This window comes from Tachyglossus aculeatus, chromosome 4 (genome assembly GCF_015852505.1).
Source record: "Tachyglossus aculeatus isolate mTacAcu1 chromosome 4, mTacAcu1.pri, whole genome shotgun sequence".
In the NCBI taxonomy this organism is placed as follows: domain Eukaryota; kingdom Metazoa; phylum Chordata; class Mammalia; order Monotremata; family Tachyglossidae; genus Tachyglossus; species Tachyglossus aculeatus.
The window spans coordinates 101219639-101233283 of record NC_052069.1 but is presented as its reverse complement, the minus strand read 5'-3'; the positions used below and the strand labels follow the sequence as shown (position 1 = coordinate 101233283).

Genomic DNA, 13645 nt, shown 5'->3' with positions numbered 1-13645 from the left:
CATGCAAATATATTTGCAAGAAGATCAATAAGTCCAGGAAGAGCCTTTAGGAGACCTTCACAATTAATGAGGAGATTTGGGTTACTCGAGAAGTTTAAGTTTTAAGTGAGACCACAAATGCACAAAGAAATTCACAACTTCTGTACAGTGTTGGACTGCGCTGTGTTAGTCTTTGGAAAGAGCGGTGTGATTTCAAAGCATTGAATCAGAGGTTCTACTGAAGGGTGACAAGAGAGTTGTCGGGAGGGAGAGAAAACTACATCTTTCAAGAGGCCAAATTCCCCAGCTTTGTGGAAGGTGTTGACCTCCACTTCCAAGGATGGGAGCAATCCCCACCTCTGGAATGGAGTCAGGTCTATATAAGGGGCTGCGCAAATTTCCGAAGAGCTTCTGTCTGTTTGGTGACCCTCTGAAGAAATGGTCGCTCCTACTTGGGTCCTGGCCTAACCCAAGGACATGCAGTTAGTTTCTCTCTTAGCTTGATGAGTATTTGGGGAGTACCAACTGATAGCTTACTTGGGGCATTTTAATTTTGCTCTTAGTTCTCCCTTTTTCCATACCTTTTCCAAGTGAAAGCTCAGGGTCCTAGCCTGAGCCCAGGATAAGGAGACTTTTTGTCTCCTAGTCCATTCTCAATCAATCAAATGTATTTCCTGAGCCCTTACTGTGTGCAGTGCACCGTACTAAGCGCTTGGGAGAGTACGATAAGGGCCGGGCTTTCTCGATTTGTAGTCACTTGTTCCGTTTTGCACAGCTTAAATCTTAATATAATATTCTTCTTTTAATGCTGTTCCACAATACTACTACTGAATTTTAATGCTGGGTTTTTTCTTACAGCCCCTGCTCACTTCAAATGCATTCCCTCAAGCCCTCATTAGCATCAGAAATCCCTTGCTCTGAAGGGAGTGTTTTAAACATGCTCTCTCTATGACTCCCCACGCTGATACACAGGCAATGTAATATGCAGGTACAATCTCCCATGCTGCGTCTTAGCACATTGCCCACTTTTTTCAATGCACAGCTGTATGTGCATTATATATGCTCTACATATATATGATATACAAATTTATAAGATTTAAAGTTAGAAACATAAATCCAGATTTCCCCAATGACCAGGGGAAGAAAGGCTCTGCACCTTCTCAATAAAAGACATTTCATATAAACGCCTTTTCAAACTGAGCGGGTGCATCAAAATAGAAGACTGGAATCTGTGTACCTCAGAAGTGGGTAAAACAGCAGAAGGTTAAGTTAAAGAGGAAAATCAGATCAGAATGTAAAAGTAGGAGCTCTCAAAAACCTATAACCTTCGCTAAGTCAGTCTAGCTAAGCAATGGCAACCCAAGCCTAGTGAAAAACAGGCAACCTACTTTAGGCCCCTTGAAGTACCCTGAATACCTACTCTATTTATTTATTTATTTATTTATTTATTTTACTTGTACATTTCTAGCCTACTTATTTTATTTTGTTGGTATGTTTGGTTCTGTTCTCTGTCTCCCCCTTTTAGACTGTGAGCCCACTGTTGGGCAGGGACTGTCTCTATGTGATGCCAATTTGTACTTCCCAAGCGCTTAGTACAGTGCTCTGCACATAGTAAGCGCTCAATAAATATGATTGATTGATTGATTGATTGATTTCAACAGGTGCGCTTGAAAAAGAACACTAATTCCTATAGAAACAGCAGCGTGGCTTAGTGCTTGTTAGTGCTTAACAAAATACCATCATTATTATAGCTTTTTCTGGGCCCAGGACACTGTGGTATAACACACACTACCAGGTACATAAAAAGCTGTCCATCAATGGCAGACAAAAAGTGGGGTGGCTGCTTTTTATTTTTACACCCAGGATAAGAAAATATTCTATTTCCTCTAGAATGAAGCTTGTTATAGGTAGGGAACATGTCTCCGAATTCTGTTGTACTCTTCCAAGCACTTAGTACAGTACTCTGCACATAGTAAGCATTCAATAAATACCATTCATTCATTTAATCATATTTATTGAGCACTTCACTGTGTGCAGAGGACTGTACGAAGCGCTTGGGAAAGTATAATACAGCAATAAACAGTGCCATTCCCTGCCCACAACATTTGATTGATTGATTCTTATTTGGCTTATCTGGCTTTATGCATTTATTATTTAGAGCAAACAGTTAATAGGAAATATATATATATATATATATATATATATATATATATATATATAAAGATGAGTAGGTGTACATCATTCCTAGGAAAATGGTGATGAAGTTGGGGGTTCTGTCCTAACATTTATTTAAGATAAATATTGGCAAGATAATCCCATCTATTTTGCAAAGTCAGATGGGAAGGAAAAAAATCTGAACTAAAACAATAGAAAGATAAGAAAGGAACAAATTACTTGAGCTTCGGCTCCCGTCCTTCACTGGTGTACTGCCAGCATATTAGTCCAATCAGGTCATGCACCTTGGCGTTAGCTATTGTCACCACTGTCATTGGCAACAGTTTGTCTTGGCTTGTGTGCAGTGGGAGGTAGACATCAATTTTTTTGGTTGCAGTTGTACCTATGTGACCCTGTTGACAAAACACATTCCATTAGAACATAATGCCAAAGCCAAGCCTCACCCATCACCCATATCTCCCCAGTCCCTCTCTATAAAGGACATGCACTAATCACACTGCGTTCTTAACTGGATTTTAGGATGAAAAATTGAATAACTGGATTAGCTAACCAAGACGAGAGACACTAAGGGGTGACCTGATGGTGTAAAAAAATTACTCTGTGCAAACCTGCATAATCTTCATTCTTCAGGTAATATATAGTGAAGAACTCTATTACTCCTCCTCCTCTATTACTCCTCCTCTATTACTCCTCCTCTATTACTCTGTTACTCCTTTAACCATCATTCCCAATAAGAAAAGATCCCAATCCCTCTCTATAAAGGACGTACACTAATCACACTGCATTCTTAACTAGATTTTAGGATGAAAAATTAAATAACTGGATTAGCTAACCAAGATAAGAGAGACTAAGGGGTGACGATGGTGTAAAAAGTTACTCTGTGCAAACCTGCATAATTTTCATTCTTCAGGATATACATAGTGAAGAACTCTATTACTCCTTTAACCATCATTCCCAATAAGATCCAGAATTTTCTAAAACTACAGTATTTCCTCATTTCAGACAACAATTACACGACGCATACTGAGGAAACACAAAGCCCATTTCTGAAATACCTCAATGTCAGTACCACAACAACAAAAAATTTACATGACAGCTCGCATTCAGACATTTTTAGATCATCAGAGATAACCAAGGAGGATCAATTTCACTGAAATTTAGTGCATAAAAATGATTTGGCACTGGGGAGACAAAAGCGTGACATACATATGAAGTATAAAGTCCAGAATAGATTGCTTACATACTGATAAGATTATTTTAAACCAATAATTTTCTTTTCGATGGAAAAATTTCAAATTCTCTTACAATTATTATCATTATTATATGTGTTAAGCCATATTAGGCGTCAAGCACTCTTCTATGTACTGGGGTAGATAATCAGGTTGGCCAGGGTCCCTGTCCCACATGGGACAACAAACTAAGTGATCACCAACTAGATTACTAACATTGCGATAATCTTATTTTATAAATTAAAAAAATCCACTAACTCATGATAAACATTTTAAGTACAGCAGAAGAAAGACATTACTGAAAGAAAAAACACAGCAAAAAAAACCCCCAATATTTAAATCTCATTCCTTAATTTTAAACATGATAAGTATGATTGATCAGCTTGCTGGAGACTGGCTACATAAATTCAGAGCAATGGTTTCCAAACTATTTAATTTGCGCTTCCTTAAACCCACTTTTTAATGCTACTGTGTTACCACCGCTCCTTCTGTAGTTTAAACTAGGCTGCCCTATCCAGTATAACGTTTTCCATGATATATGAATACTATAGATTTATATTTCAGTTCACGTAAAAATAGAAACAAATTGACAATCCCTGTTTGTCAGACACTTTCAAAATCCATTTATCAAGTAACACATCGTATCTCAAAACAATTATATCTAAAATTACTGATCACAATGGAAGTCAATATTCAGAATCAATTAGAACTGCACTGGCTTCCCTGTGCCACTAAATGGCAAAACATAGGGAATCACGAAGTTTTACGAATGGCTTTTACTCCAACACTCTCGTTGTTTATTAAATCACCTGCAGTCTTCCCATTTTCTTACTAATTTTAAGACACAGCCATATTCTATCAATGTTAAAAATTTAAGGAAAAAGTTCCTCAAATTTTTGGCAACAGCGCTGATTGTTTTTTAAGGGGAAGGGACTCTTGAAAGCAATTATATCTCATAAAAAGGATCACATCAATTTGCTAAAAGAAACTTAGCTCAGATGACCTGATTTTTTTCCACTGCAAACTTCCTTTCCCAACAGGCCTACGATGATACAGTCCATGAATCAAAAATAAAAGTGCCATTATTAAAACCATCATAGTACTAGGATGCATTCACAGAGGATGATGATGATGTTAGTAACGCTAATAATAATAATGGTATTTGTTAAGCACTATATGCCAAGCACAACACTAGGTGCCGGGGTATATACCAACATAAGCTGATCGGACACAGCCCCTGTCTCACATGAAGATCCCTGTTTAAGAAAGAGGGAGAACAAGTATTTAGTCTCCACTTTACAGATGAGGAAACTGAGGCACGGAAAAGTTAAGTGACTTGCCCAAGGTCACACAGCAGGAAAGCAAGTGGAACCAGGTTTAGAACTTAGATAATAATAATAATAATAATGACAGCATTTAGTAAGTGCTTGCTTTGTGCAAAGCACTGTTCTAAGCGCTGGGGAGGTTACATGGTGATCAGGTTGTCCCACGGGGAGCTCACAGACTTAATCCCCATTTTACAGATGAGGGACCTGAGGCTCAGAGAAGTGAAGTGACTTGCCCAAAGTCACAGAGCTGGCAATTGGCAGAGCCGGGATTTGAACCCATGACCTCTGACTCCGAAGCCCGGGCTCTTTCCACTGAGCCACGCTGCTCTGCCAGGCCTGTGTTCTTTCCTATGCTCTCTCCAAGAAATGAGAAGTACAGTTAAATCTTGAATTACACTTTTTTTGGTAAATGGCATTTTTTAAGCAATTATTATGTGTCAAGCACTGTCCTAAACACTGGGGCAGATAAAAATTAATCAGACCAAATACAGCCTTTATCCCACATGGGGTTCAAAACCTAAGTAGGAGGGAGAACAGGTATCAGCACGGCTTAGTGGAGAGAGAACGGGCCTGGAACTCAGAAGGACCTGGGTTCTAATCCTGGCTCCACGATTTGTCTGCTGTGTGATCTTGGGCAAGTCACTTCACTTGGGCCCCAGTTCCCTCATCTGTAAAACTGGGATTAAGACTGTGAGCCCTGTGTGGGACAGGCACTGTGTCCAACCTGATTAGCTTGTATCTACCCCACAGAGCCACTGGGTTTAGCAAGAAGATGGTGGCCTAAGAGGTGGCCTTAGGCCTCTTAGGCCTCTTAGAACTTAAATTTCCTTACAGGTGGCCTAAGAGACGCTAGTTTCCCTCAAAATCTCCAGTGGTTACCTATCAACCTCCGTATGAAGCAAAAACTCGTCACTACTGGCTTCAAAGCTCTCCATCACCTCACCACCACCCCCACCACCTCACCTCCCTTCTCTACTACCTAAGAATAATAATAATAATAATAATAATAGTAATAATAATGGCATTTAGTAAGCGCTTACTACATGCAAAGCACGGTTCTAAGCTCTGGGGAGGTTACACGGTGATCAGGTTGTCCCTCAGGGGGCTCACAGTCTTGATCCCCATTTTACAGATGAGGTAACTGAGGTATAGAGAAGTGAAGTGACTTGCCCAAAGTCACGCAGCTGACAATTGGCAGAGCTGGGATTCGAACCCATGACCTCTGACTCCAAAGCCCGCGCTCTTTCCACTGAGCCATGCTGCTACATCTCAGCCTGCACACTCCGCTTCTCTGCCGCTAACCTCCTCACTGTGCCTCGTTCTCGCCTGTCCCGCCGTCGACCCCTGGCCCACCAACTCGGCTATATTGTACTCTCCTAAGCGCTTAGTACAGTGCTCTGCCCATAGTAAGCACTCAACAAATGTGATTAGTTGAGTGATTAAAACACATGCCCTCTCCCTTCTTACCTCCCTGACTGCCATCTTCATCTTCACCTTCCCTTCCTTCCTCTCCCCCTCTCCATCCCCCCATCTTACCTCCTTCCCTTCCCCACAGCACCTGTATATATGTATATATGTTTGTACATATTTGTTACTCTATTTATTTATTTTACTTGTACATATCTATTCTATTTATTTTATTTTGTTAGTATGTTTGGTTTTGTTCTCTGTCTCCCCCTTTTCGACTGTGAGCCCACTGTTGGGTAGGGACTGCCTCTATATGTTGCCAACTTGTACTTCCCAAGCGCTTAGTACAGTGCTCTGCACACACTAAGCGCTCAATAAATACGATTGATGATGATGATCTTCAGCCACTCACTCTCCAGTGGCTCTTTCCCACCAATTTTAAACATACCCATGTATCCCTGATCCTCATTATCTCCCCATCTTCCTCCTACCATCCCTTTCTAGATTCCTTCCTTCCTTCCTTCCTTCAATAAATCATATGTGCAGAGCACTGTACTAAGCGCTTGGAAAGTACAATTTGGCAACAGATACAATTGGGCAACAATAGGCTCACAGTCTGGAAGGGGTAGACAGGCATCATTAGCAACAAAATAGATAAAAAGAATTATAGACATATACACAGTATTAATAAAATAAATAGAATAATAAATGTGTACAAATATACACAAGTGCTGTGGGGCAGGGAAGCGGGTAGAGCAGAGGGAGGGGAGGAGGAGCGGAGGAAAAGGGAGGCTTAGTCTGGGAAGGCTTCCTGGAGGAGGTGAGCGCTCAGTAGGGATTTGAAGGGGGGAAGAGAGCTAGTTGGGCGGATGTGAGGAGGGAGGGAATTCCAAGCCAGAGACAGCACATGTTTTTTGATTCTTTGTGTCCCCTTTGTGCAAATGGCAATGTTTACATGTGCAGGTGCTGAGATTACCCTTATCTTCCTGGTTTTGCTGCTTGTTTGTATCATTTTATCTGATTCGTGAAGCCAAAACAGAGTGGGAGACAGGAGGTGGTCTCTCTCTTGCCCCCCGTGTCAATTTTTCCTTGTCATTTTGCTCTGCGAGAACAATTCAGTCTCCCAAAGCCTTTGTTAACTACAGGGTGGAACGAAAACATCCTTCGCTAACCTAAACTTTCTTTGAGGGACAAGGGGAAGAAGTGGGAAGAAAGAAATTCTGGCTTTGAGAATTGGTTTGTTCCTTAAGCAGTGGGAAGGCCGAGAGATGGGCAGAGTTACTGCATATGGATTTTGTGTGTGGAAAATTAACCATATATTTTGGAAGCCTCAGTGTACATTTCCTTTATAAATTGTTTCCACTTGAGCCTTAAAAAGGATTGTGGTTTGCCTAGAAATGGCCCACATAAAAGCAACAAATGAGTCCTGTGAGGAACGGTCACAGAACTGGGGTTGACTTGCTCAGAAAAAAGAAGGCTAAGATAAAAGGGGTCATAATGTCTAGAATGAGAGAATATGTTCGAAACTGCAATAATACAGTGCAGTTGGAATACCAAATTTCTTGGCTATAAAGGAGACAAAACTCTGGTGTAGTTTATTGTGCTGAGGCAATCTGTGGAGTTTCCATCTCTGGAATATATATATATATATATTTTTTTTTACCAAGACCACTGAGCCAACTGCCTCCTAAAGCCTGAGGGCTCAATCACATGTCCACTCAAGGTTTCTTTGGGATCTGCGGTACTTGGGCCACAAAAAATGAAGCCTCTGTGCTAATTTACTTCCATTGCTTTGAATTCATTTGCTAATCTCCTCTACAATACCTCTTCAGTAGCCCATCACCCGTTTTGGAAATCCCCGGTATAGATATTGGAGCGCAAAAGGATAACGTTCCTAGTAGAAGTTATGATGACAAAACGTATATTTTAAAGTACTTCTTCCCACCCACTCAAAATATTACATCTGCAATACCCATTCATACTATTTTAGAAGAGGAAAAAAATGCCCTAAAGAAATATTTAGCGAGGGAGATCAGTTCCGACACTCGGGAAAATTATGAAGAAGCATAATCTCTGCAACGTTGGGTTGAGTAAAAACTACAACTTTGTGAAGAGATGCCAGTGCCATAAAAATAGAAGATTACTTATTTAATAGGCTATTCTGGGATTATTCACATGGATGCAAGGATTGATCTCCTGGGACTCCATGCCAGAGAATCTCAAATTCTCCCCTTAAATTGTCTGTATCATGCTATGACAACAGGTTTAAATCCCAGAGGCAAGGGGCCCAGATGGCCAATCCCATTCCTGAGGGCAGGTTAGATGCTGGGAGCTCAGGGAAGTTTCTCTTTCCTGTCCCTGCTCAGCCTTGAGTCTCTCAGGCTCTAGTGGTTAGGGATATTAGCTGTTTTAGAAATAGTTTCAAGTTAACTCTAAATTGCCACGTAAGACGCTTTACCATCTGTGAGACTTGAACACCCTACAGATTTCTACATAGAGGTTAAGCAATAAAATATGTGCACGATCACTCTGTGAAAGAAACAGGGGCAAATGCCGAACCCTATACAAAAAGGTGACTTTTTCCCCTCTTCCAGTTCGTCTTACTTCCCTTCGATGATGTCAGAGGTTTTCTTCTAATTTGCAGATATCCCAGATCGGGCTCTTCCTACCCTTAACAGAGAACCCTTAGCTTCCAGGCTCCCGGCATCTGGTTTCCTTCCACAGAGTTTGCAGGTAAACTGCCACTTTTGCTGCTAATCCTAATAATAATAATAATAACAATAATAATAATACTAGTGATAATAATGGCATTTATTAAGCGCTATGTGCAAAGCACTGTTCTAAGCGCTGAGCACTGTTCTAAGTGCTGATGATCACTTCATCCTAACACCCTTCAAAGTGGTTATTTCCCCTCCAACAAGCTAGCCCCTTTCCTCCCTTTTCTTAATTCCCAAAGTGACTGCCTTTGTTCCCAATAATGCCCTCAAGAGAGTGACTGATATCTAAACCAATTATTTTCCCACAGGGAAGGGCAGCCAAGGTAAATGGATCTGTTTCTGGCTCACTATGAGGTCTAGATGTGGGTTAGCTTTAAGGTTGTGGGCTTTTGTTTTTGTTTTATGATACCTGTAAAAGCAGCGTGGCTCAGCGGAAAGAGCACGGGGTTTGGAGTCAGGGGTCGTGGGTTCGAATCCCGGCTCCGCCACTTGTCAGCTGTGTGACTTCGGGCAAGTCACTTCACTTCTCTGGATCTCCGTTTCCTCAATATGTAAAATGGGGATCAATCAATCGATCAATCGTATTTATTGAGCGCTTACTGTGTGCAGAGCACTGTACTAAGCGCTTGGGAAGTAAAAGTTGGCAACATATAGAGACAGTCCCTACCCAACAGTGGGCTCACAGTCTAAAAGAGGGAGACAGAGAACAAAACCAAACACACTAACAAAATAAAATAAATAGAATTGATATGTACAAGTAAAATAAATAAAGAGAGTAATAAATATGTACAAACATATATACATATATACGGTGCTGCGGGGAAGGGAAGGAGGTAAGATGGGGGGATGGAGAGGGGGACGAAGGGGAGAGGAAGGAAGGGGGGGATGAAGACTGTGAGCCCCCCGTGGGACAACCTGATCTCCTCATAACCTCCCCAGTGCTTAGAACAGTGCTTTGCACATAGTAAGTGCTTAATAAATGCTATTATTATCATTATTATTATTATTATTATGTGCCAAGCACTGTGCTAAGCGGGTAGATACAAGACAATTGGGTCGATTACAGTCCCTGCCCCGCCAAGGCTCACCGCCTAAGTAGGAGGCGGTAGGATTTTATCCCCATTTTACAGAGGAGTAAACTGGGGAAGAGAAGTAAAGTGACTTGCCCGAGGTCACTAGAAAAGCAGCTGGCCTAGTGGATGAAGCACAGGCCTGGAAGTCAGAATCAATCAATCGTATTTATTGAGCGCTTACTGTGTGCAGAGCACTGTACTAAGCGCTTGGGAAGGACAAGTTGGCAACATAGAGAGACGGTCCCTACCCAACAGTGGGCTCACAGTCTAGAAGGGGGAGACAAGAGAACAAAACCAAACATATTAACAAAATAAAATGAATAGATCTGTACAAGTAAAATAAATAGAGTAATAAATATGTACAAACATATACACATATATACAGGTGCTGTGGGGAAGGGAAGGAGGTAAGGCTGGGGGGATGGAGAGGGGGACGGGCGGGGGGGAACCTGGGTTCTAATCTCAGCTCCACCATCCGTCTGCTCTGTGACCTTGGACTTCTCTTTGTCTCAGTTACCTCATCTCTAAAATGGGGATTATGACTGTGAGCCCCATGTGGGACATGGACGGCATCCAACCTGATTAGCGTGTATCTACCCCAGCGCTTAGTGTAGTGCGTGGCACACAGTAAGTGCTTAGCAATACCCCCCAAAATAAAAAGAGGTCACAGCAGAAAGGAGAGCCAGGATTAGAACTCAGGTCCTCTGACTCCAAGGTCCAACTGTGTGTTTTCCCACGAGGCCTCCTAGTTGAAAGAGGGGCAAAAAGGCTCAGTGTTCTGAACACTGCAAATGTCTGGTTTAAATAGTGTCCTTATATATATGGACAACTCCCGGTGGTAAATTAATCAACCAAGCAATGGTAGAGAGCACTTACTATGTGCAACGGACGGACCTAAACACTAAGAAGCAGCGTGGCTCAGTGGAAAGAGCCCGGGCTTTGGAGTCAGAGGTCATGGGTTCAAATCCTGGCTCCGCCAACTGTCAGCTGGGTGACTTTGGGCAAGTCACTTGACTTCTCTGTGCCTCAGTTACCCCATCTGTAAAACGGGGATTAAAACTGTGAGCCCCCGGTGGGCCAACCTGATCACCTTGTAACTTCCCCAGCGCTTAGAACAGTGCTTTGCACATAGTAAGCGCTTAACAAATGCCATTATTATTATTATTAGTATTATTAGGAAGAGTACACTGCAACAGAGTTGACAGACACAATCCCTGCCCACCAGAGGCTTGCATTCTACGGAAGCAGCGTGGCTCAGAGGAAAGAGCATGGGCTGGGAGTCAGCGGTCATGGGTTCTAACCCTGGCTCCGCCACTTGTCAGACTGTGTAACTTTGGGCAAGTCACTTCACTTCTCTGGGCCTCAGTTCCCTCATCTGGAAAATGGGGATTAAGACTGTCAGCTCCACGTGGGACAACCTGATTACCTTGTATCCCCCCAACACTTAGAACAGTACATAGTAAGCGCTTGTAACAAATGCCATCATCATTATTATTATTATTCTACAGGGGGAGTCCACAACCCCTGGGGGGGATTTTTAGTTACTTAAGCCAACAAGTGTTCAAATTTTTTTTAATGGAAAAAATTAACTCCATTATTTTTGTTAAGACACCACAGACCGATGTAAATATATTCTATTTCAAGCCGCTTAAGACTCACTGCTCAGATAGCAAAATGAATCCTTCCCTTCCCCACAGCACCTGTATATATGTATATATGTCTGTACATATTTGGAGAAGCAGCGTGGCTCACTGGAAAGAGCACGGGCTTGGGAGTCAGAGGTCATGGGTTCGAATCCCTGCTCCGCCACTTGTCAGCTGTGTGACCTTGGGCAAGCCACTTAACTTCTCTGTGCCTCAACTGTAAAATGGGGATTAAGACTGTAAGCCCCATGTGGGACAACCTGATCACCTTGTATCCCCCAAGCGCTTAGAACAGTGCTTGCACATAGTAAGTGCTTAACAAATACCATCATTAGAGAAGCAGCGTGGCTCAGTGGAAAGAGCCCGGGCTTTGGAGTCAGAGGTCATGGGTTCGAATCCCGACTCCGCCACAGGTCTGCTGTGTGATCTTGGGCAAGTCACTTAACTTCTCTGGGCCTCAGTTACCTCATCTGTAAAATGGGGATTAAGACTGTGAGCCCCATGTGGGACAACCTGATCACCCTGTATCCTCCCCAGTGCTTAGAACAGTGCTTTGCACATAGTAAGCACTTAACAAATGCCAATTATTATTATTATTATTATTATTATTATTACTCTATTTATCTTACTTGTACATATCTATTCTATTTATTTTATTTTGTTAGTATGTTTGGTTTTGTTCTCTGTCTCCCCCTTCTAGACTGTGAGCCCGCTGTTGGGTAGGGACTGTCTCTATGTGTTGCCGACTTGTACTTCCCAAGCGCTTAGTACAGTGCTCTGCACACAGTAAGCGCTCAATAAATATGATTGATCAATTGATTGATTGACCATCGTGGCATGTCTAGAGTATGAAAGAAAAACCACAATTAAAACAACAAATTTGTCCATATTTATCTTGTATTCCGAAATGTGATTATCTTAGGAGCTAGTTGAGAGCCTGAATTCTCTGAATTAGTGAAATAAACAATGGGATAAGCAACAGTATTACTTAACATCCAGTCCTGCCAATAACAAAGTCCTAAAATTGAATATCAGATCTTAAAGCTGTTGCTAAGTGCTCAATTGCTCTGTCAAGGCAAGAAAAGAAAAGCACCGAAAGACAGAAAGGACAGACTGCTCAGCTTCTGCAATTACAGAGACAAAGAGCAGGGGAGATTATTCCATTAGTCACAACTGCACAAGCAGATCATTTTGCGCAGCTTTAATCCAGGAAACAAACATATGAGTGAATCCGGACAATGTGATGATTTTTCAAGGGCCATTAGTGGACTTCAGGATTCAGCTGAAGAACTGGGAATCCCTTGGAAGCCAGGGATCAGGTTATTGTTCCAAACCGGGGGTCGATAACCCATGGCTCTTGAGCCCTAACTGACTGCTTTTGATAGCAAAGGAGGCTTTCGAGCATTGATCCTCAAGGCTTTACATATCTATTCTATTTATTTTATTTTGTTAGTATGTTTGGTTTTGTTCTCTGTCTCCCCCTTTTAGACTGTGAGCCCGCTGTTGGGTAGGGACTGTCTCTATATGTTGCCAACGTGGACTTCCCAAGCGCTTAGTCCAGTGCTCTGCACACAGTAAGCGCTCAATAAATACGATTGATTGATTGATTGATTGATTGATTATGAGGGTGGCACCATTACCTCTATGCTCACAGCTTTCATGTGGGAAGTAGCTGACCCGTCATATCCCTTCTGAGTCAGAGATGGGCTGAAGGGGAGTCAAGAAGGTGGCCCCACTCTCTGTCCTCTACAGCGGGATGTGACCCCACCCAGTTCGAGGATCAGTGGGGTGTCTACAGTTCTGACAAGTTGGTAGGGCAAGCAGAAGCTGCTCTTGCCTCCCTCTCTTACCCCTACCCCTACTCACGCAGCAGCACTGAAACAAGCTGGCCAAGCTGAGCAGGGAGGGGGACCCCTCATCCTCCACTGGCACTGGGGCTTCTAAGGCTCCAGTGCCAGGCACCGCATGCACACACAGCAGCAGAGGTAGGATCCATGCCAGGCAGGGGGCAAGAGCAAGTGTGTTGCACACACATCGCCATCTCAGAGGGTGCTGAAGAACGGTGCTTCACCCCACCGGGCAACCCGCGTCCAC

At 42.5% G+C, this 13645-nt stretch overlaps 1 protein-coding gene across 2 annotated transcripts in view; it reads right to left on the bottom strand.

The window, feature by feature from the left end:
• MAPKAP1 (MAPK associated protein 1) overlaps window positions 1-13645 on the bottom strand; it is a 221033-nt gene that overhangs the window by 124104 nt on the left and 83284 nt on the right. For both annotated transcript variants that reach the window (XM_038745168.1, XM_038745169.1), the window contains exon 5: window positions 2374-2546. In XM_038745168.1, the coding sequence (XP_038601096.1) occupies window positions 2374-2546 (173 nt within the window). The remainder of the gene's footprint in view (window positions 1-2373; window positions 2547-13645) is intronic.